The sequence below is a fragment of the Rhinolophus hipposideros genome, assembly GCF_964194185.1.
Source record: "Rhinolophus hipposideros genome assembly, chromosome: 7".
NCBI classification, from domain to species: Eukaryota; Metazoa; Chordata; class Mammalia; order Chiroptera; family Rhinolophidae; genus Rhinolophus; species Rhinolophus hipposideros.
Window position 1 is genome coordinate 6,351,686 of NC_138053.1, and position 22,453 is coordinate 6,374,138.

Genomic DNA, 22,453 nt, shown 5'->3' on the forward strand with positions numbered 1-22,453 from the left:
CAATCACCATAAAATCTCTTCACAAACTCTGACACAAGGGAACTTCCTCAAACTGATGAAGGGCATCAACAAAAACCCCAGAGCTGTCATACTGAAAGATCTCCTTTCCCTTCTCAAACTGTGAACAAAGCAGGGGAGGTCTACGCTCACTACTCCCATTCAACAGAACTCTAGATGATGCTAGCCAGTGAAGTGAACACAAGAAAAATAAAAGGGAAAAAAATTAAAATCCCAAAGATTTTTTCCAAACAGTTGCTAAAACTACTAAGTGAATTTTAACTAGGTCACAAGATACAAGGTCAGCATGTAAAAATCTATTGTAGTTCTATATATCAGCAATAAACAGAAGCTGAAATGTAAAAAAAAACACTACCATTTATGGTTAACACCAAAAAACATTAACTACTTAGGTGTAAATTTTTACAAAGTATGTACAAGATCTGTATGCTGAAAACAAAGCACTGAGGAAATAAACCAAGGCAGAGCTAAATAGATAAGATATATACATACCATACTCAAGAATCAGAAGGTTCAGTATCAAGATATCAACCCAAATTAGTCTATAGATTCAGTACGATCGCCATCATTGATATTTTTGAAGCAATCGAGCTTATTTTTAAAATTTATATGAGAAGGAGTTAAAACAGGCAAAAAGTGTTCAAAAAAGAATAATTTGATTTTAAGACATTGTAAACTATAGTACTCAAGACAACATAATTTTGGCAAAATGACGGACACTGAGATCAGTGTAAAAGAATATACTCAAGAAACTGACAGAGATGTAAATGTAATGCAATGGAAGAACAGCCTTTTCAACAGAGAGTGCTGGAAAAACTCAATATGCCTAAATTCCAACTCAGTATCTTGCACACTATACAAAAACTAAGTCTAACTCGATCACAGACCTAAATGTAAAAAAATTTTACGAAACACAGAAGAAAATCTCTGCTAAGATTTCTTAGCTACAATACTTATGGACAATCCATACAAGGAAAAAAACCCATAATTCAACTTCATCAAATTAAACTACTGGCAAATCACACCACAAAGGACTTTTATTCAGAATATACAAAGAATTGTCAAAATTCAATTATCAAGAAAAATATCCAAGGTGACCAGTTGGCTCAGTTGGTTAGAGTGCAGTACTCGTAACACCAAGGTCGCTGGTTCGATCCCCACATGGGCCAGGGAGCTGCGCCCTCCACAACTAGATTGAAAACAACAACTTGACTTGGAGCTGATGGGTCCTGGAAAAACACACTGTTCCCCAATAAAAATAAAAAAAAGAAAAGAAAAATATCCAAACTGCACGGACTATATCTCTCAGCTTGCTAGATGAAAAACCAGTTCTCTCTCCCACCTTCTTCAACTGCACTAAGGATACTATCATTTCAGGCCATCTTGACTCTCTCCAAACATCTGGGTTCCAACTCTTCTTACACAGGCATCCCCTTAAAATTACTCACACTTCCAATTTCAAAAGGGTACAAAAAGGCTTCCTTCTAATATCATGGCTAATGATTACAGCAATGCATAAAAATACCAAAGACAAGACAAACTTTTTATTTTAAAAATTAAACATAATCTGTATAAAAAAAGAGTATTTTATTAAATAGTATTTATTAAATTCATGCATATATGTTAATCAGGTACCAACAACTGCTATAAAGGCTATTTTCCAAAATTTTAACTTCTTAATTAAAAATCCTCTCAAAGCTTAATTAAAAATTATCTCAAGCTTTTAGCCATGCAATTCCTAATGTCACAAGCAATAAATTTTTCAAAACTAACAGATAAAGATCATGAAATTCACCATGAAACTATTTAATAAATGTATGTATTCACATGGTAACAAACCAGAATAAATTTATTCATAATACTTTTATATTTTCCCTTTCTTCCGCCTCCCACCCCCACTCCCCATCCCCCCCCACTCTGGTTCAAGCCGTTGTTTCTCAGTCTAGTTGTGTAGGACCCAGCTCCCTGGCCCATGCTGCTATTAGGAGCCTTGTGCTCCCCCGGCTGAGGCAGTCGGTCGCAAGTCGATGGGCAGCCGCTCACAGCAGCTCTCGCCAGCTGCTGGTCTCTCACGCTGGCTGCCGGCCTCTCGAGGCAGCACACGGTAGCCCACGGCAGCACACAGCAGCTCATGCTGGCTGCCGGCCACTCACGGCAGCACACAGCAGATTACACTAACCTCTGGCTGCTCATGGAAGCCCAGCTCCAGGGAGAGCTGTTGTTCACAATCTTAGCTGTAGAGGGTGCCGCTCACTGGCCCATGTGGGACTTGAACCAATGACCTCGGTGTTGGGAGCTCGGCACTCCAACCACCTGAGCCACTGGGCCAGCCCTCATAACATTTTTATAATGCTCCAGAATTGACAAAGGCTTCTCTTTTTAAATGAACTAAACCTATTAGGCAAACGCATATTAAAACCAAAATGAGGTATCATCAAACTAAAAGTAGCTAAAAAGAACAAGACTGACCATACAAGTGTTGACAAGGCTGTGGAGCAGCTAGAACTATGGAACACTGGTGAAGGAAATGTAAAACAGTACAAGCACTGTGCAAAACAGTTTGGCAGTTTCTTAAAAAGTTAAATACCTACCATATGTCCCAGCTATTCCATTTCTACGAATCTACTCAAAAGAAATGAAGGTATATTTCCACACAAAAGTTTATACACAAAAGTTGACAGCAGCTTCATTTTTTAATAGTCCCAAACTGGAAACAACCAAAATGTCCATCAATAGACAAATGTCCAAAAATAAACAAATTGTAGTACAGCCATAGAATGGAGTGATACTCAGCAATAAAATGGAATTACATATTGATGTATGTAGGCAACACTATGAATGAATTTCAAAACAACTATGTGTAATGAAGCAAGTCACAGCACCACACCCCAAGAGAACAGTACATACTTTATTATGATTCCATTTATATAAACTTTTAGAAAATGGAAACTAATCTAAAATGATAGAAAATAGATCAGTAGTTGGCTGGGGAGGACAGCGAATGACAAAGGGACACAAGGAGACTTGGACGTTACGGACATTTCATTATCTTCACTGCAGTGAAGATGGTTTTATAAGCATATACATAAAAAATCAGATTTTATTACTTAAATGTTTTAATGTACTTCATGCATCTATAAAAATTAAACTTACTATTAAATATAGAAAACATTCTTCTAAACTAACCCATTGGATGCATAAAAAACAAAATAAATTGTGAAATTATAATCTAATTTCTTCCTCATCATGAAAAAGATATGTAACAAAATAAAAAATAATAGCTAAATTTTATTAATGTCTTACCTTTTATAAGTTTTTAAGATAATGATTATATTTGAACAGTTATTATGGCTGCACGAATAGAGCTATTAAAAGTGCAGAAGACCTCTCATGCCTTGCAAGTAACATAAGAAACTGGAATTAAAATTCTGTGTGCCACTTTTGCTTTTAGGAATGTTAATGGCTGTATTTTAAAAACCAAATATATATATATATATATGTATATATATGTATATATATATATACACAGATATATACAGATATATATATACATTTTACATATATATGTATAAATGGCTATTTTACATTTCCCTGTAATTGAGTTTATTGTATTGCCCCGTTTTTCAAATCTATTTTATTCTAGTGATAAATTATAAGCATATATACACACATAAGTATACACTGTTCAAGCAACAATCAGTACAAAGTATTTAAGGAACTCAGGCAATTGATTAATTTTAACCACTAATAATTTTTGGAAAGAAAAATTGTATTACTAGTATTACCTTGAATGTTATATTGATAGTAATCAGGATCTTCTGATTCTTCCTTTACTGTCACAGCTGCCATTTCCAAGGAAATACCTGTAAAAGCAAATAAAATTATTAATTATACTTCAGGGCATTCAGTTAAATGGTGCAGGGAAATCCCTTCTGCCCTTCTAATAATGTAGTGTAATGCATATGTATTTTAAAGACTATGAAAGGACAAAAATACACTAGGTAGCCAAGTGGCAAAAACCACCTAAAATCCAATCTAGACAAAGTTTTAACCACTAGTAATATTCTGGGATTACTTGTTGCTAATTTTTTTCTCTGACAAGTTCTTATCTTTGGAATTGGAGAATATTAGTCACACTCCATTCACTTAATATCAAAAATATTTTAGCAACCACTGAAAAATCACATGTAAACCTGTTTTAATAACTCAATATTCCAGAGTAATAACTCAATTATTCCACATGGTATAATTTTCACCCATTTTAATAATGATACATTGATTTTTTTTCCTAAAAAATTCCTGTGCTAACAAGGGTACAAGCACACTTTTCTACATAATCCTTTGCCCACAGTTAGGATAGACAATTTGAAGTAGACCTTTGTGGCCAGATATAAAAGAGAGCATGTTATACAATTCCACATATAGGAAGGTCAAAATTAGGGAAAAGAAATCCGTTATTAACACACAAGTAATGTCAATTATACCTCAATAAATAAAGCTGGAAAAAAAAAACGCATCAACCTCTGGTTAAAAAAATGCTTAATCAAGTGGTTGACTTTGGGAAAAGACTAATGAGAGGGGGACAGGAGAAGGCCTCTTTGGGGTGTTATTAACGTACTGTGTCGATGTGAAAGGTTACAGAGGTATGTATACTTTTTATTTATTGAGCTATATAATCATACTTTACATACTTTGCATTATGCTTCAATTAAAAGATTTAGGGAAAAAAGATTCTTAAATTCTTTAATAAATTCTTATTAAAGATATATTTCCCATATATTGTTCAAACATAAATATCCCTTGCTGGGCAATCTAATGCATTCATTAGACGGCAGGGTCTCTCAAAATAAGATGCTGATTTCATCATATGATTGCAGGAGCAGATAATACTCTCAGACAAATTTAAGAAATGAACAACAAATGGGAGTCTACACATTTCAGACTAAAATCTTCAACCACAATCATATCAGTCCTATAATGAACTTAGCCTTTTCACTGCGTTGATTTCAAGTTTGTTCTCCAAAATGTGTCAAAAATCCACAGAAAACAATTACAGTATTTATATTTTTAAGTAAATAGTTGTTACATTTTATTAAGATAAATGATTACTTTAAAGTATAAAAAATTCCTATTGTTATTCATTCTTGAAAAACATAAAAATGGAGCGGCCGGATGGCTCAGTTGGTTAGAGCACGAGCTCTCAACAAGGTTGCCGGTTCAATTCCCATATGGGATGGTGGGCTGCACCCCCTACAACTAAGACTGAAAACAGTGAATGGACTTTGAGCTGTGCTGCGCCCTCCACAGCTGGATTGAAGGGCAATGACTTGGAGCTGATGGGCCCTGGAGAAACACACTGTTCCCCAATATTCCCCAATAAAATTTATTTAAAAAAAAAATCACACTGAAGTAGTTAAAAGAATTATAGGGGTTATCAGAGGGTAAGTGGGAAGGGGAGTAGTAGATGAGAGTAAAAGGGACCAGATATATGGTGCTGGAAGGAGAACTGACTCTGGGTGGTGAACACACAATGTGATACGTAGATGATGTATTACAGAAACCTATGTAACTTTACCTGAAACCTATGTAACTTTACTAACATTTGTCACCCCAATAAACTTTAATTAAAAAAAAAAATAGGGCCAGCCCAGTGGCTCAGGAGGTTAGAGCTCCATGCTCCTAACTCCGAAGGCTGCCGGTTCGATTCCCACATGGGCCAGTGGGCTCTCAACCACAAGGTTGCCAGTTCAATTCCTCAAGTCCCACAAGGGATGCTGGGCAGCGCCCCCTGCAACTAAGATTGAACATGGCACCTTGAGCTGAGCTGCCTCCAGAATGGCTCAGTTGGTTGGAGTGCATCCACTCAACCACAAGGTTGCCAGTTCGATTCTTCGAGTCCCGCAAGGGATGGTGGGCTGTGCCCCCTGCAACTAGCAACGGCAACTGGACGTGGAGCTGAGCTGCACCCTCCACAACTAAGATTGAAAGGACAACAACTGGACTTGGAAAAAAAAGTCCTGGAAGTACACACTGTTACCCAATAAAGTCCTGTTCCCCTTCCCCAACAAACTCTTTAAAAAAAAAAAAAAAGTGACAGGGCATCATATTGGCAACTTATGATCATATGACATAGAAAAAATTCCTCACACTATACTGCAGGTTTTTAGTAGCTTGCAATAATTTCAAAATGTAACATTTTTAAATAAAAATTTGACAATACTATTCATCTCTTTCCCATGTAGCTCTCCAATTAACTAGGAACCTGTCTTACGAATAGTATTATAACCTATCTCATCTTACCATATTTACTGGCAACGCAGAGTTCCCCTGATGAAGTTGTATGTTAGTTGCCATTTTTGCAAGGCAGTAGTGGTTCAAAAAACATGTACATCTTAAAATGATTAAAAAAAAGTCAAAGTATCACCCATAAGATAACAATTTATACACACAGCAAGAATTTCTACAGCTCCTGTTTCTCCATACCCTTTACTGAGTGTGGGTATGGGCAGAATTTAATGTTTGCCCATCTGCTGGGTACAAAACTTATCTTTCTTGGATTTTATCTTCATATCTTTAACTAGACAGCATTTTCTGTTGTTTCTTGAATCTTTGGTCATTTATATTTTGGATTAGCTCTTTGTTAGTCAAATAAAACTTTGTCATTTGCCTTACCAATAGCCATTCCATCTTACCTGCCGTTGACACATTTTGGCTGATTTTTGCCATACTAAATTTTCAGATTTATCTTTAGTCAAATTTATTGCTTAGAAAGCATTCAAAGGATTATTTATTTTTTTGAAGTACTTTTAATCTAAACTTTTATTATATCTGGAATGTTTAACACTTGAAGTCAAAATCAGATTATATTTTGTTCTTAGTGTCAGTGTAGCTGATTCTCTTTGGTATTTTATGTACATAACCATATCATCTGTAAAAATTAATGGTGCCCTCTATTTTCTAATTACTTATACCTCATATCTGTACTGGTTTGTACACCTAGAACACTGGTAAAAACTGGTAAAAATGTGCTTCTTTTTCTTATGAGGAGTGCTTCTAGCAGTTCACTACTAAACAGAACGATGGGTTGGCATTTACAATTATATATGTCAACCAATCATGTTAAGGATTTCTGCTGCCTTTTCATCATCTACCCAGATGATATATTATTTCTAATTAGGTCAATAACATAAGAAAATGAATTAAAGGGCGGATAGATGGCTCAGTTGGTTAGCGTGTGGGCTCTGAACAGCAGGGTTGCTGGTTTGATTCCCACATGGGCCAGTGAGCTGCACCCTCCACAACTAGATTGACGACAACGAGCTGTAGCTGAGCTTCCAGAGGGGCAGCCGGATGGCTCAGTTGGTTAGAGCGCGAGCTCTCCACGACAAGGTTGCCGGTTCAATTCCCACATGGGATGGTGGGCTCTGCCCTCTGCAACTAAAGAGTGAAAACGGAAACTGGACTTGGTGCTGAGCTGCACCCTCCACAACTAGATTGAAGGACGACTTGGAGCTCATGGGCCCTCGAAAAACACACTGTTCCCTAATATTCCCCAATTAAAAAAACAGAAGTAAATTAAAAAGACTTTCTAATACAATCATCCTCATATTCCTAGATTAATCCTAAATCTCAAATTCACTGCATAAGACAAATTTTTAACTACTTTGAGAGCACAGTAAAAGCCCACAATGACAGGCTCTGCAACAGTGAGCATTCATATGGAACACAACTATCAATTGACTCCCATCCTCTGCAATAGGGCAAACTGGAGATGTCAGTATTTTATAGTATGAAGCGGCGTTTTACACAACTGAAATTTTTGGACCCCACTTATAGTCTATGCTCAGTGGTTTATATATAAACCACTTATAGTCTATGGTTTATATATTCCTTTACTAAGAAAATACTGTAAATATCCATTTTTCCTTTGCCAATCACTAAGGCTAATTATAAAATATCAGGGGTGCCAAAAAAATGTATACACACGACTTGCATTCATCTTTTGTTATCAGTATATATTCAGTATTGCAATTTTAATACAGTTTTTTTTTCCTTTTTTAAAATGTGTATACGTTTTTTTGGTATCCTCTGTATATCCCTAATAATAATACAATAATCTTTTAAAATTATGTTATTTTTAAAAGATAAAGTTGCATCATAGAAATCAGGGTAATAAAAAATTATAACAAAATTGTAATTAAGTCAGGAAAAGCTGTATGCTCCTTAAATAAGCTAAAACACTTGTGCCCTAGAAATGGAACATGGCAAGAAAATAAACATTAAGTAAAACGTCCAAGATCACACTCAGATCTGAAAGAAGTTGAGCAGTAAAAATCGATTTAAGTATAAACATTGGAAAAGGAAAGACGTACTGAAAGCAAGTGTAAAATAATATTCTCATTTTCCATATGTCAATAGGCAACAAATAAAACCAAACCTTAAAACTACATGAAATACAGAGTGGCATGGTATTAAAATTGGCATTAGAGTTCAAGGGAATAGAAACGAAAGTGCAGAAGTAAACTTGGTCAATTGATTTTTGACAAAGGTGCTAAGGCAATCCAAGGAGAAAGGATATCTTTTCAAAAAATGGTGCTGGGACAACAGTATATCCACGTGCAAAATAATGAATTTAGACCCTTACTTCACAACATGCACAAAAATTAACTCAAAATGGATCTTAGACCTAAGCATAAGAGCTAAAACTATTAAACTCAAAGAGAAAACATATGTGTAAAATCTTTATGACTTTAGGTGGGCAAAGCTTTTCTAACGTAAACTAAAAGCACAAGGGGTGGGGGGAACAACACTTGGAAAATTGGATTGCATCAAAATTTAAAACTTTGTTAGGCTTTAAAGGATGCCATTAAGAAAATGAGAAAAACATGCCACAGACTAGAAAAATATATTTTACAAAAACTTAGTTCTGATAAGACTTGTACCCAGACTATATAAAGAACTCATCCAACTCCAAAAAAGGGCAAGAAAACAACCCAATTAAAAAATGGGCAAAAGATTTAAATAGATATTTCATCAAAGATGATATGTGAATGGTTTATGAGCACATAAAATGATGTTCAACGTTGTTAGGAAAAAGCAATTAAAACCACAATTATAGAACACTCTAGAAAAGACAAAACAATGGAGACAATGAAAACATCAGAGGTGGCCAGGTGTGAGGGGAGAGATATGAACAGGCAGAGCACAGAGAATTTTTAGGACAGTGAAACTACTCTGTGTGATACTATAATAGTGGATAGATGTCATTACACATTTGTCAAAACCCACAGAATGCACAAGACTGAATCTTAATGTAATCTACAGACTTTGGGTGACCATATGTCAAGCTTGGCTCATCCGTTTGAACAGACTGTCGGATGTTCGTAGCAAGGGAGGCTGTACATATGTAGGGTAGGGGTAGAAGGTATATGGGAACACTCTGTACTTTCTGTCCACTTTTGCTGACTAAAACTGCTCTAAAAATAAAATGTCTATTTAAAAGCAAAGAGAGAAAGAAACAAGCGCTAGAAAAGCTGTAATCAAAAAAGACAGACTAGGGCCGGCCCGGTGGCTCAGGCAGATAGAGCTCCGTGCTCCTAACTCTGAAGGCTGCTGGTTCGATTCCCACATGGGCCAGTGGGCTCTCAAACGCAAGGTTGCCTGCCAGTTCAATTCCTCAAGTCCTGCAAGGGATGGTGGGCAGCGCCCCCGTAACTAAAATTGAACACGGCACCTTGAACTGAGCTGCCTCTGAGCTCCCAGATGGCTCAGTTGGTTGGAGCGTGTCCTCTCAGCCACAAGGTTGCTGGTTCGACTCCCCCAAGGGATGGTGGGCTGCGTCCCCTACAACTAGCAGGGGCAACTGGACCTGGAGCTGAGCGGCGCCCTCCACAACTAAGATTAAAAGGACAACAACTTGACTTGGAAAGAAGTCCTGGAAGTACACACTGTTCCCCAATAAAGTCCTATTTCCCTTCCCCAATAAAATCTTTAAAAAAACAAAAACAAAAGCAAAAAAAAAAAAAAAAAAAGACAGAAAAAAAAAAGACAGAATAGGGGCCGGCCCGGTGGCTCAGGCGGTTGGAGCTCCGTGCTCCTAACTCTGAAGGCTGCCGGTTCGATTCCCACATGGGCCAGTGGGCTCTCAAAAAAAAAAAAAAAAAAAAAAAAAAAAAGACCTGACACAATAAACTGCACAGAAGAAAACATAGGTACTAAACTTATATATAAAAAAAAAAAAAAAAAGACAGAATAACAAGTGCTGGCCAAGACAGGGAGAAATGAAACCCTCATACACTGCCACGTGGGGAAACAGTATGGCAGTAGCTAAAAGGTAAGCACAGAGTTACCATAAAAGCAGTAGCTCACTCCTAGGTGTCTACCCAAGAGAAATGAAGACATTTCCACACAAACACATATGGCAGTGCTCACAGCAGTGGTATTCAAAACAACCAAAAAGTGGGAACAAGTTAGATGTCTACCAAACAGTGAATAAAGAAAAGGTATATCCGTACAATGGAAAATACTCCACTATGAACTTAGACATGCTGCAAGTTTTCTAGAAGAAGGAACCCAAAACACGATGCTGAGTGAGAGAAGAAAATGCAAAATATCCCGTGCGGTGTGATTCTACTTGTATCAAATGTCTACAAGCCGACTCAGGGGTGGATACCGGAGTGAGCGCAAAGGGGAATCAGGCTTCTATCTGGGGTGATGGCAATGTTCGAAAATCAGACTGTGGTGACGTGACGTCTGCAAAACCCTGTATGCTTACTAAAAGTATCACTGAGTTATACACTAAGACAGGGAAATTCTGTAGCATATAAATCATATCTCAATAAAACTATCCAAAATTTCTCTAAGAAATAACTGTATAAAATAAACATAACATTTAAAAATAAGGAATTATATAGCAAAAAAACCTTAGACCTAAAAAGTTTTCTTGCAGAATAGAAAATGGGAGTACAAAGGGAGAAGGAGAGTAAGAGGGTATTATATTGATTTTTGTAAAAAGCACTATAGAACTAGCTGCCATTTTATACTATTATTCCCATATAACTGGGAAAAGGCTATTAAATTTTGTCTAGAAATGTGCAATTAGCAACATACTTCTAGCTACCATTTATCAAACAAATTATTTTTTTGGTTTTGTACAGTATAATAGCATTAACAAATAATGTCACCAACTGGTATAAATCTGTCCACTTCTCATCAAAATAATATAAGTAATGAGTGAAAATATAACCTACATTAAGAAAAAGGCCTCGTTATTTAAATTTCGTAATGAATTCTAAAAGCACTAGTACGTACCAGACTCCTCTGTGGGTTCAGTTTTCACTTTGACGGGGCCACAACTGAAAGGAAAAGGAAACCCTGATGATGGCGATGCATTGGTGAGGGCCGCTATTCAAACGCACTGGGTCTCAGTACAAAACCATCCACCTGACCAAGATGCATGCAAAACTGACTCAAGTTTAAAATTTACACATTTATTTCTTGCATAAATGACTTGTCAATTGAATTTACCACTTTCATTCCAATCAAACCTTTTTTAAGGAAAGTGTAGCAAAATAATATAAAGTAGCATATTAACTTTCTAATTCCACTTTACAACAAAGTCTTCCTATCTACAATATGACCATCAGACAATCACAACAATTTCACCAGGAACTACTACCATTCAGAACTAGTAAGTCTGCAATTTCACAAGCTCCCCGAACAATTCAACTGCATATTAAACTTCAAGATGTGTGACACTGGCCTTTTTAATATTCCAATACTCAATAATCTAAAAACTTAAATGTGGTGAGGTGTGGAAGTTTATTAGTACTAATGAAATATGTTTTACCTTCCACCTGGAGATAGCATTGACCTTTCAGCATCTGTTACCACCACACGACCACCTATGAACAAAAAAAAAAATTAGACTTAGTTCTTCCAACACTTCAAATATGACGAATATCCCCAAAGGTCCTAAATATAGAATGGATTGGGAGAGAGGGAGTTCACAGCTTGGGTCATACTAGAATGAGTATTGCATTAGTTTATAAAAGCGTCCTTTGTGCTCCCTTGTAAGGAAGATAACTAGGGATGACAATCATCTAATCGTTCTCATCCCCTTACTCACCAGCACCCTTCTTTTAATGAAAAAGCTATTATTTTTATCAGTGAAACAAATACCACAATATACTATTACTCTAGTAATGTAGAGTAAGACTCTACTGATGTATAAATGATGACAAAGATTTCTATTAGAGTAGACCTGGCTCTAAAGATCTGGAAAGCCGTGACTACTAATAGGTATAAGGTTTCTTTTTAGGGTGATGGAGAAGTTCTGGAATTAGAAGTAGTGATAGTTGCACATCTCGTAAATATACTAAAACCCACTGAATTGTCCACGTCAACATTGTGTATTTTATGTAAGTAAAAAAAAAAAAGAATGGAAAAAAGAAAACGACAGAGCCCACCAAATGCTGCTACACATGTAGCACAACTATCGTACACTGCCAGCGGGAATGGAACAGTCATGTAAAAAACAAGTTTGGCAGTTTCTTAAAAAGTTAAATATATAACTACCATATGATCTAACCATTCCAACTTTAGGTTATTTACTGTAGAGAAATGAAAATACATGCCCACATGAAGACTTGCACTCAAATATTCATACCATTTTCTTTATAATAGCCAAGAAACAAAGACACAAATTTTCATGGACAGGTGAATGAGTAAACAAATTGTAGTATATTTATACAATGGAATACTACTCAGAAAAGAAAACAACAATGAACTACAGACACATGAAACAACATAAGCCTCAAAAGAAGTCAAACAAAAAAAGTACATACTAAATGACTGCATTTATATTTTAAAAAAAAAATCTAGAAAATATAGACATATCTACAGTGACAGCAAGATCAGTAGTTACCTGGGGACAAAGGCCAAAAAGAACAGAGGAAAGAATTACTAAGGGGTGTAAGGAAACTTGCAGGTGAAAGATGTGTTCACTATTTTGATTGTAATGGTTTTCAGGGTGTGCATGTGTCAAAACTTATCAAATTGTACATTTTAAATATGTGTAGTTTATTGTATGTAAATTATATCTGAATAAAACTTAAAAATTTTTTAATAATCCCATTAAAATCAGAACATTTCAATTACTTTGACAATAATATGGCAAAGAAACTGAGTCATACAAACTACTCATTATAAATACCCTATTGAAATATTCATTAATTAACGACCAGGCCCCAATGCTTCAAAACAAGTTTCTAGAATAAAAGATTTCACAAAATACAAATGGCAGACAAAAACTATTCTATAAAACTTCAGGGGAAAAAGATACTGATCACGAAAAAGTCTGAATTTTAACTTAAACATGACAAAGAATCTTTTCTTTCTCAGTCTTAAAAAGAACATATACAAAAAACCAACAGCTAACATCATAATGGTAAAAGCCTGAATCCTTTCAAGCTAATATTGAGAACAAGGCTATGTCTGCCATCCCCACTTCTATTCAATATTGTATTGCATGTTCTAGCCTTACCAACAAGATTAAGAAATAAGAATCATTCACACTGCAAAAAGATAAACTGTCTTGATTCACACAAAATATAATTCACACCATGTAGAAAGCCCAGAAATTAACAGTCAGGGTCAACTAACTTTTAACAAAGATCCAAAGCAATTCCAGAAAAAAGGATAGTTTTTTCAACAAATTGTGGCACAACTGGAAGATGAATTTATACCCTCACCATGTACCACATACAAAAATTAACTCAAAATTGATCGTAGATCTAAATGTAAGAACTAAAGTTATAAAACTTATAGATGAAAACATGACAAAACATGACCTTGGGTTAGGCAACAGTTTCTTAGATAACGATGTCTAACGATGTTCAAAGCACAAGTGTTAAAGAATAAATTGGACTTCACAAAAATTAAAAACTTACATTTCTCAAAAGACATCATCAAGCAAGTGAAAAGACAACTTGTAGAACTGGAGAAAATATTTATAGCAAGATTATCTGGAGAACTCAATAAAAATACAAATAACCCAATTAAAATACGGGGAAATATCTTAATAGACATTTCTCCAAAGAATATACATGAATGGCCAATAAGCACATGAAAAGACATTCAACATTAGTAATTACTGATATGCAAACCACAATGAAATACCATTTCACACATTTAGGATGGCAGAAACCAAAAAGATACTACTAACAAATGCTAGCAGGAATGTGGAGAAACTTGAACCCTCAAAGTGATGCTTGTAGGATCATATAATGGTGCAGCCACTTTGGAAAACAGTTTGGCAGCTTCTTAGTCAAATGTAAAATTGCCCTCTGACCCAGCAATTCCACTCCGAGGCATATATATCCAAGAGAAATTAAAGTAGATAGCCAGAAAAAAAACTATGTTCATAGTGACATTATTAATAGCCAAGGGGAAATGATCTAAATGTCTATTGTCTATTGACTGATGAATAAATGGTTGGTATGTTCATATAACGGAATAGTTACTATTCAGTAATAAAAAGGAGAAAACTATTGATGTACCCAACAACCGGGTTGAATCTCAATTGAATTATGCTGAGTGAAAAAAGCTAATTTCAAAAGGATATATACTGTATTATTTCATTCATAACATTCCTGCAATAACAGAGGGGATGAGGAAAATATTACAAAATTAGATTGTGGCAATGGCTGTAAAACTGTTTAGTTTTTTAACTGCATTTACCAAAAATCACTGAATTACTTACTTGAAGCTGGTGAATTTTATGGCATATCAATTATACCTCAATAAAGCTTCTAAAAAATCAATCTTTTCATCATGGTGAGAACAAAACAAAGGTATTTAAAACAAAATATGTTTGAATGTGTATATGGTATTGTTCTTTCATCCTTACATTGGTTAAGAGGTTATCAATGATAATGGTTATTTACCGTCAAAAGTCTCAAATAAACCTGGCTCCAAGGGTACCAGTCTTATAAATGTCACTTTTTCTTTCAAGTGGAATGGCTCGACTTCCAAAAGAAAGTCCTGTTGAAATCCTCATTCTTCAAAAGGACCCATCTTAATGCCCTCTTCCTCATGAAAGCCTTCCTGGGCTATAAAAGAATCAGTCCTCCAATGAACTTCCAAAGTACTTTCTCTAACCATTCCTGCACTGTGTACTTCATGCTCTTGCTGTAGTAACTTTGTGCGCTTTTTATCTCTTCCGTTAGACCACTAGCACCTAAAAGCTTTAATGCTTATACATGGTTGTGTATCCTCTCCCACCCAGTCTTGTGACCAATAATTCCATGCCTGTTCAATGAACATTAGGGAAATTAAATCACACCCATAATTCTGGGAAATGAGGGCAGATCCAGTAAATGACCTTACATGCAGCAAACATGAAACCTTGAATACATCATAAAGCAAGTAGCAGAGCTAACAAAATCAAGTCTCAGGCCGGCCCAGTGGCTCAGGCGGTTGGAGCTCTGTGCTCCTAATGCCAAAGGCTGCCAGTTGAATTCCCACATAGGCCAGTGGGCTCTCAACCACAAGGTTGCCAGTTCGATTCCTCGACTCCTGCAACGGATGGTGGGCTCCACCCCCTGCGACTAAGATTGAACACGGCACCTTGAGCTGAGCTGCCGCTGAGCTCCCAAATGGCTCAGTTGATTGGAGCGCGTCCTCTCTACCACAAGGTTGCCGGTTTGACTCCAGCAAGGGATGGTGGGCAGCGCCCCCTGAAACTAACAACAGCAACTGGGCCTAGAGCTGAGCTGCGCCCTCCACAAGTAAGACTGAAAGGATAACAACTTGAGTTGGAAAAAAAGTCTTGGAAGTACACTCTGTTCCCCAATAAAGTCCTGTTCCCCTTCTCCAAATTTTTTTTAAAAAGAAGTCTCTACTTTTTCAGCTCAATGATTTTCATTGGTTTATATAAACATCACAATACCACACTCTAAACAGTCTTACATCATATTCTCAAAGAAAGTAAAAGAGAAATCATTAAAATGTATTAAATTTGGCAAAACAGGTTTAGGAACCCATACGGCTATCACGTAAGCATGGCAATCACTTACCTAGGTGCTTCTTTGGCTCTAGGAAAGGTCTGCATTAAAACAAAACAAAAAAACTATACATGAGTACACAAAACAAAATTACTATAAAGCATACATTTAAGTGACTTCTACAATAAGCATGAATTTTACAAGTAAGCTAAATATTCAACTTTATATGTATAAACTATTCATGGGCAAGGGAGAAAGTACTTTACCTCTTAATGATGAATGAAATCCCGGCTTTGTTCTCCAAAATCCATTTCAGAGTTGTAAGATCATAGTTCTCTGGGTGTTTAAAGGCAACTCCTTCTGGAAGCCCCTGCACTACCACAGCTGACTGGTCTCGCAGCATCTTCTCGTAGGGAACAGGCACCACTGTTGATTTGCCTAAAGCTTTCCCTGGGGGTGAGGGACAGGGGTGAGGTGGAAAGAAGATAAACATCACTAAATGGTTAAGGTTAAAAAACTAAACCATCATCAGTTTATCATGGCTCCATGAACGGTATTCATGCTTTCCTGTAATATCTGATTTCAAAACTAATCTGAAATACTATAGGTTCGTTTTCCCACGTTAGCAGAAGTTCTAAACCTGAAATGGATCTAAAGGGCCCAAATGGAAAGTATATAAGATATTTATATAAAATAACACCTACAGAAAGGAAAAGAACAATGGGGTGATTTCTTGCATTATTCTTTCTTCACAATAGCCCCAACAGGTATAACACGATCTTCTCATATACTATTCAGCCTCAGAACGTGGAAGCCTGACAAATCCAACTGTTATCATAAAATATCAGGCAATTTTTGGTTAATACTCTCATAAAAACTTATTAGATAAACAAAACCTACATTCACAACTAACTGTATGCTGTCGGCCTGTCGGTGTGTCCCACGCAGTGAGCATCTGCTATAAACCTCATTCCCCAGAGGCGAATTTCACCTCCAACCTCACAGCATGACCTGTATCCTCCCCCTTTGTTTACCACATAATTGGATTCACAAAATGTAGTTTTTCGGAGAATTGGCGCACATGTCAAAACTTTGTGACATAATCACTTTCTTTGAGTGATTATGACGTGGCGATAGATAAGGGAGTGTATCCCCCTATCCCCCGGTGGTGAGGGATTCTGACAGTGAGGGGCTATGCATGTAGGGAGGTACGTGTTCCATGGGAAACCTCGGTACCTTCCTCTTAAATTTGCTGTGACTCTCACACTGCTTTTTAAAAAACAACAACAAAAAACAGCACTAATATCTATATCTGTTTCTGGGTTCCTTCAAACTGCAAATAGTAAGATTTTTCCTAACGTCAAACCCAATATTTCGAAATTAGTGCATTCAATTTGTGAGAGTGTATTTATGTTAAATCTACCCTTCGGAAAACTCAATTTCATATCTTTTGGAAAATTCAAGTGTATAACCTACCATAGCAAAAGCAGAAATAGTCCTCAACTGTTTTTCTGAGTGTTTCAATCTCTACAGCATCTACGCTCATCCGATTCGCCTGGGTGGTAGATTTCATTTTATGCATCTCTGCGGCCTTTTCTTCTTCTTCAACACCTATAAAATAATTAATGATATGAAAAGCCTGCATCCATTATCTTAGTATCTGGCTTTTGGTAAGAATATTTTTCCCTATATTTTAACATTTATGGTGTGTTATATAAAAATAGACAGGAAAAGGAAGAAGAGGGAATTTTAAATAGAAAAACCTAAAAGATATAAATGACTTGAATGAAAATAACAAGAGCAGATGATTCATCTCTGAAATAAGTGTAGCTACAACTAAAAAGCATAAAAATTAGCTACTAGCAGTTTAAAAAGAATAATTTCCTTAAGAGTAATTTATCAGCTACAAACTTAAATATAGGAAGATTATCACCACAAAAAATATTCTAGGCCTGCAAAGTCTGACACAATAGCCACTAGACACCTATGGCCACTGAGTACTTGAAATGCAACAGTCCAAATTAAGAAGTCTTGTAAGTCTGCAATATACACTGGGTTTTGAAGACTTAGTACCAAAAATATATGCAAAATACCCCATTAATAATTTTTTTATATTGATTACTTGTTGAATATTTTAGACGTATCAAGTAAAAATATAAGCACTAAAATGAATTTTACTTCTTTCTCCTTACTTTTTGTCAATGTCATAATTAGAAAATTTTAAATTATATGAGTGATTCACATTATTTCTATTGGATAGTGCTTTTCTAACCCCTGCAAAAGAGCTTATAATTCTCCCCCAAGATTTCTAAAACTGACTTACAAACCTATTGATTAGGCTTCAGAAGACCACTATTGATCCCTATCTACAAAATAATTTATAGAAATATTAGTTACTTAAGAATTCTATCCAGGGAGATGAGGGTAAGGGGTATCAAATATATGGTGATGGAAGAACTGACTCTGGGTGGTGAACACACAATGGGATTTATAGATGATGTAATACAGAATTGTACACCTGAAATCTATGTAATTTCACTAACAATTGTCACCCCAATAAATAAAAAAAAGAAAAATAAAAAAAAAGAATTCTATCCAAACAACCAGCACAGCCAGCTTAATTTGTGAAACAAGAAAATAAAGGATTACTTCTCTTTAACAAAAAAAAAAAAAAAAAAAAAAGGATTCTATCCAAAGATTATTTTCCATGACATCAAATTATTGGCAATAGAAAGAAAGTATGACTATTAATAGGCAGGGACTACAATTTGCAACTGAGGACAATCCCCTAATACTTAGTTCTAACCCCTGGAGAACCGGCGGCACGGTGATATAGGGAATAGGAATATAAACACAGATGCCAGCGGGAGATTATAGTATTCATGAGACAGACAGATGGCAGCTGATAAAAATATAAAGCAACATTATCAGCATAAATTTAAATACAAACATCCTCAAAGCCTTAAAAATTCTCAAAATGATAAGAAATAATGAAAAAATGTAATAGATTACTACCATGAAGTTTAAAAGATCACCGCTAGGTGAAAAGGAAGGCAAACAATGGAGAAGAGAAGATATGTTTTTTAAAAAGGACTAAAAATACAATTGAGAATTGAAATTAATGAATTAAGAAATCTATTTTTACTTACCATGATCTGCTCTATTTATCATGAATTGGATCCAACTTGATAATGGAAATTTAAGCTTGGATCTTAAAGACTATTCTATTATATGCCTATCACTATCCCCTTTTTTGGTCTCTGTCCATGTTTAAAAATATGCTGTATCACCAAGTTACTATGAAACCTATTGACAGTGTCGGGTTAAACATAGATACGAAACTGTTAGACTGGAAGGCCACAGTGTTAACACCCTACAATAGACTGGAGGACCCCAAAACTCACTAAGGTTCTGACAAGCTGACTCCACTGAGGGAGTCGGAGAGACCTGCTTAATTTTGCATCATGCTTACAAAAATGTACTGCACAGAGAATGGCTTGTTTTCAACACATCTAACATCTATCAAGAAAAGAACTGCTCATCTGAATAAGAACTTTTAATCAGTTCAAAATTTCTCTATCTTCCTCTCATGTGTTTCACCAATCCAGAGTAATGCCAAGCACGAAGCAGAACACAATAAACATTTACCATTTTCTTAAATTCTTCAGTATTTACTCTTACATATTACCATGTCAGTGATTCTTTTGAGCACTTTGAATTCTCCATGGACATTTCAGAAAGTATTTTTAGTATAAATTTCATTCTGCTTTAGAATAAAATACATGTTAAGCATAAATATTTAGATTTAACATTTATAAAATACAAAAGATAAAAATACAATACTTACAGTATTTCACAAAATCTTTCTGAAAATCCTTTCTGGTGTTGACAAAAGCACGTCCTCTCTCAGTTCCGACAACAAACACGTCTGTTTCATACACTGCGATGCAGGCCACTTCTGCCTTGGACTTGGCCAGTTCTTTACACTGAAATACAAACAGCAAACCTTATGTGATATACAGATGTAATTTAAAAGCACCATTTTTGCTTGCTGGCTGAATGAAAAACTCTTATCACTTAAACTGTCTTAATACATAACCTGGAAACGGATCGAGTTCCTACTTTCCGGATTTAAGTTGTCATATACCAAAAAAGCCCCCATTTTTTTAAGGTACCTCTCTTTCTAAATGGTGTTTAACCTTGATTTTAAACAGAAGGAAACAGAATTAATAAGAAAAAAAAAAAGGCAGAGATCCCTTGTAATCTGTTATAGGTCAAATTCCCAAGAAACAGACTCAGATTTGCACACGCGCTTACTGGAGAGAGTCCTCACAATAACACCTGTGGGGTGTGAGGGGTGCGGGATTCAGCCAAGAGAGAACTGATCAGCAGAGCTCTGGGGAGTTGAAAGCTGATGCACTTGCATAAGGAGAACTCTGAGCTGGAACAGCCCTCCCCAAAGAGAGGGAGAGACCCTGGGCAAGGGTGCCTCTAACACACACAGCAGCTGGGACGATCAGTGCCACCAATCCTAATGTGGGGTCTGGAAGCCACAGCACAACAACCATTATATAACTCTACCTCCAGAAATATCTCCATGCATACACAGCAAAAATCACATTCAGGTGAGTAGACTTTAAGTATATTTCTGAGATTAAGTATTCTTTAAAATCTTAAGAGTATGTAAGATTCCATTTTACGGATATACAATAATTCATTTCACGCTGATCTTATTGAAAATGTTGGTGATTCCAATTATCACTCCTAAAAATAACACTGAAATAATCTGGAAACAAAATATTTTTGTGTATCTTGAATGACTTTTTCAGAAGAGAGTCAGGAACGTGAAACAAGAGTCAAAAAAAATTTTGACTGTGAAAGTAAATACTTTAAATTTTTTCAAAACCTACTGCAAATTGTTTTCTAAAGAAGGCTCTATCAGCTCACACTCCCAGCTGCACTTCTAGAAGACATAACTCATGATATCCTAACAAATGTTATTGTGCAACTTTTCCAGACACATTTTAAAAGGGTGCCTAGTATACTCAATAATCCATTGATTGTTATTAAAATGAAAGAATATCATACCTGAGAAATTTTTCTGTAAATCAGCATATTCTTTGCTTATTTTTCTACTATGTTTAGTTGCGTTTCCCCACCGATGCATAAAAATACCTCACTGATTTTAGGCATAGAAAAGCTACTTATGGAATTAAACATACAATTATATATTTTTTCTAGTTTTTAAATTTGTCTTAACATAACTTGTTTAGTTTTAATCATCTAGAATTTAACTTGGTACATGATAAACACTTGAAAAATATTTTTTTTTGCATAATAGTCTATTTCCTCACAGTACCATTTGTTGAAAACTACAGCTTTCCTCCATTTGTTTTTTATTTATACAATAACACTTTCTAATTTCTTAAATGGAAATTACTTGCATAACATGTTTTAAAACGTTATCTTGAATAAATAATGTTATACCTACTGCAATGATTAGAAATATTTTGAACCATAATAGAGAACTTCTGACCTAGAGGTGAGCCATCATGCTGTAGTATATATACTTTTGTTATACTGCATTTATATGAGATGCAGTGACTGCTCACCTGTAAAATTACATTTACTAACCTTGTGATAAATGAGAGGGCAATCTTGGGGCACCATCCACCCCCTTAGTTAGACAACCCTGTCACCAAAGGCAGTATCTATGAAACATTAAAGCAAGATTCAGGGACGGTCCAAGGATTAGAACAAAGAAATCTCTGGGCCTAAGGAAGGATGAAGCGACCTATACACCTGTAATTATACTTCGTAATATACAACTAGGAGCCTGAGGAGAGCTACTCTTACTCCTGCTGGTGAGGAGCAAATAAAAGCTGAGGATAATAAAGTGACTGTCAAGGTGATAAAACTATAGAGACATTCTAAGGAAGAGAACAGGTCCTATGTGACCACGTTATTTTATGTAGAGATCAGTAGTAAAAAAACATATTTTAATTATCAACAGAGTAGGATTTAATCTCTAAATTATCATTTAACATTTTAGCCACAAATTTTGACTGGTTTTATGATCATGATGCAGAAATGAGTGACATTCAGAAAATAAAACAGTAAATAGCCACTAAACATTCTAAAATTTCTTTAAGGAGGTAATTTTTTAAAAATTCTTAAATAGTAGAAAAAAGAAAGAATTGCCCTACTGGAAAAGCAAAAAAGAATCTGCAAACTATATCATACTGAGACCTGTGAGGTTAAACACTATCTAATACTAGTCAACACAACACAGAAAACACATAGCTTCCTCCTACTTAGAATAATTTCATTGTGTCAAAATTTACCTAAGTCTGATGCTTTTTAAATCTATGAGCTCAAATACTAGATTTCCAGCTACATATCCATAAAAATATGATAAGCAAATTGTATTA

The 22,453-nt window shown here is 35.6% G+C and overlaps 1 protein-coding gene across 1 annotated transcript in view; it reads right to left on the bottom strand.

Annotated features, from left to right (window-relative positions):
- The window catches only part of GTF2I (general transcription factor IIi), a gene marked incomplete at its 5' end in the record, with an annotated part of 97,381 nt that overhangs the window by 50,150 nt on the left and 24,778 nt on the right, over positions 1-22,453 (bottom strand). Inside the window, 7 exon segments of the mRNA XM_081054138.1 lie at positions 3,804-3,881; positions 11,329-11,372; positions 11,867-11,921; positions 16,095-16,123; positions 16,289-16,472; positions 17,499-17,633; positions 19,870-20,008. Of these exon segments, the coding sequence (XP_080910264.1) occupies positions 3,804-3,881; positions 11,329-11,372; positions 11,867-11,921; positions 16,095-16,123; positions 16,289-16,472; positions 17,499-17,633; positions 19,870-20,008 (664 nt within the window).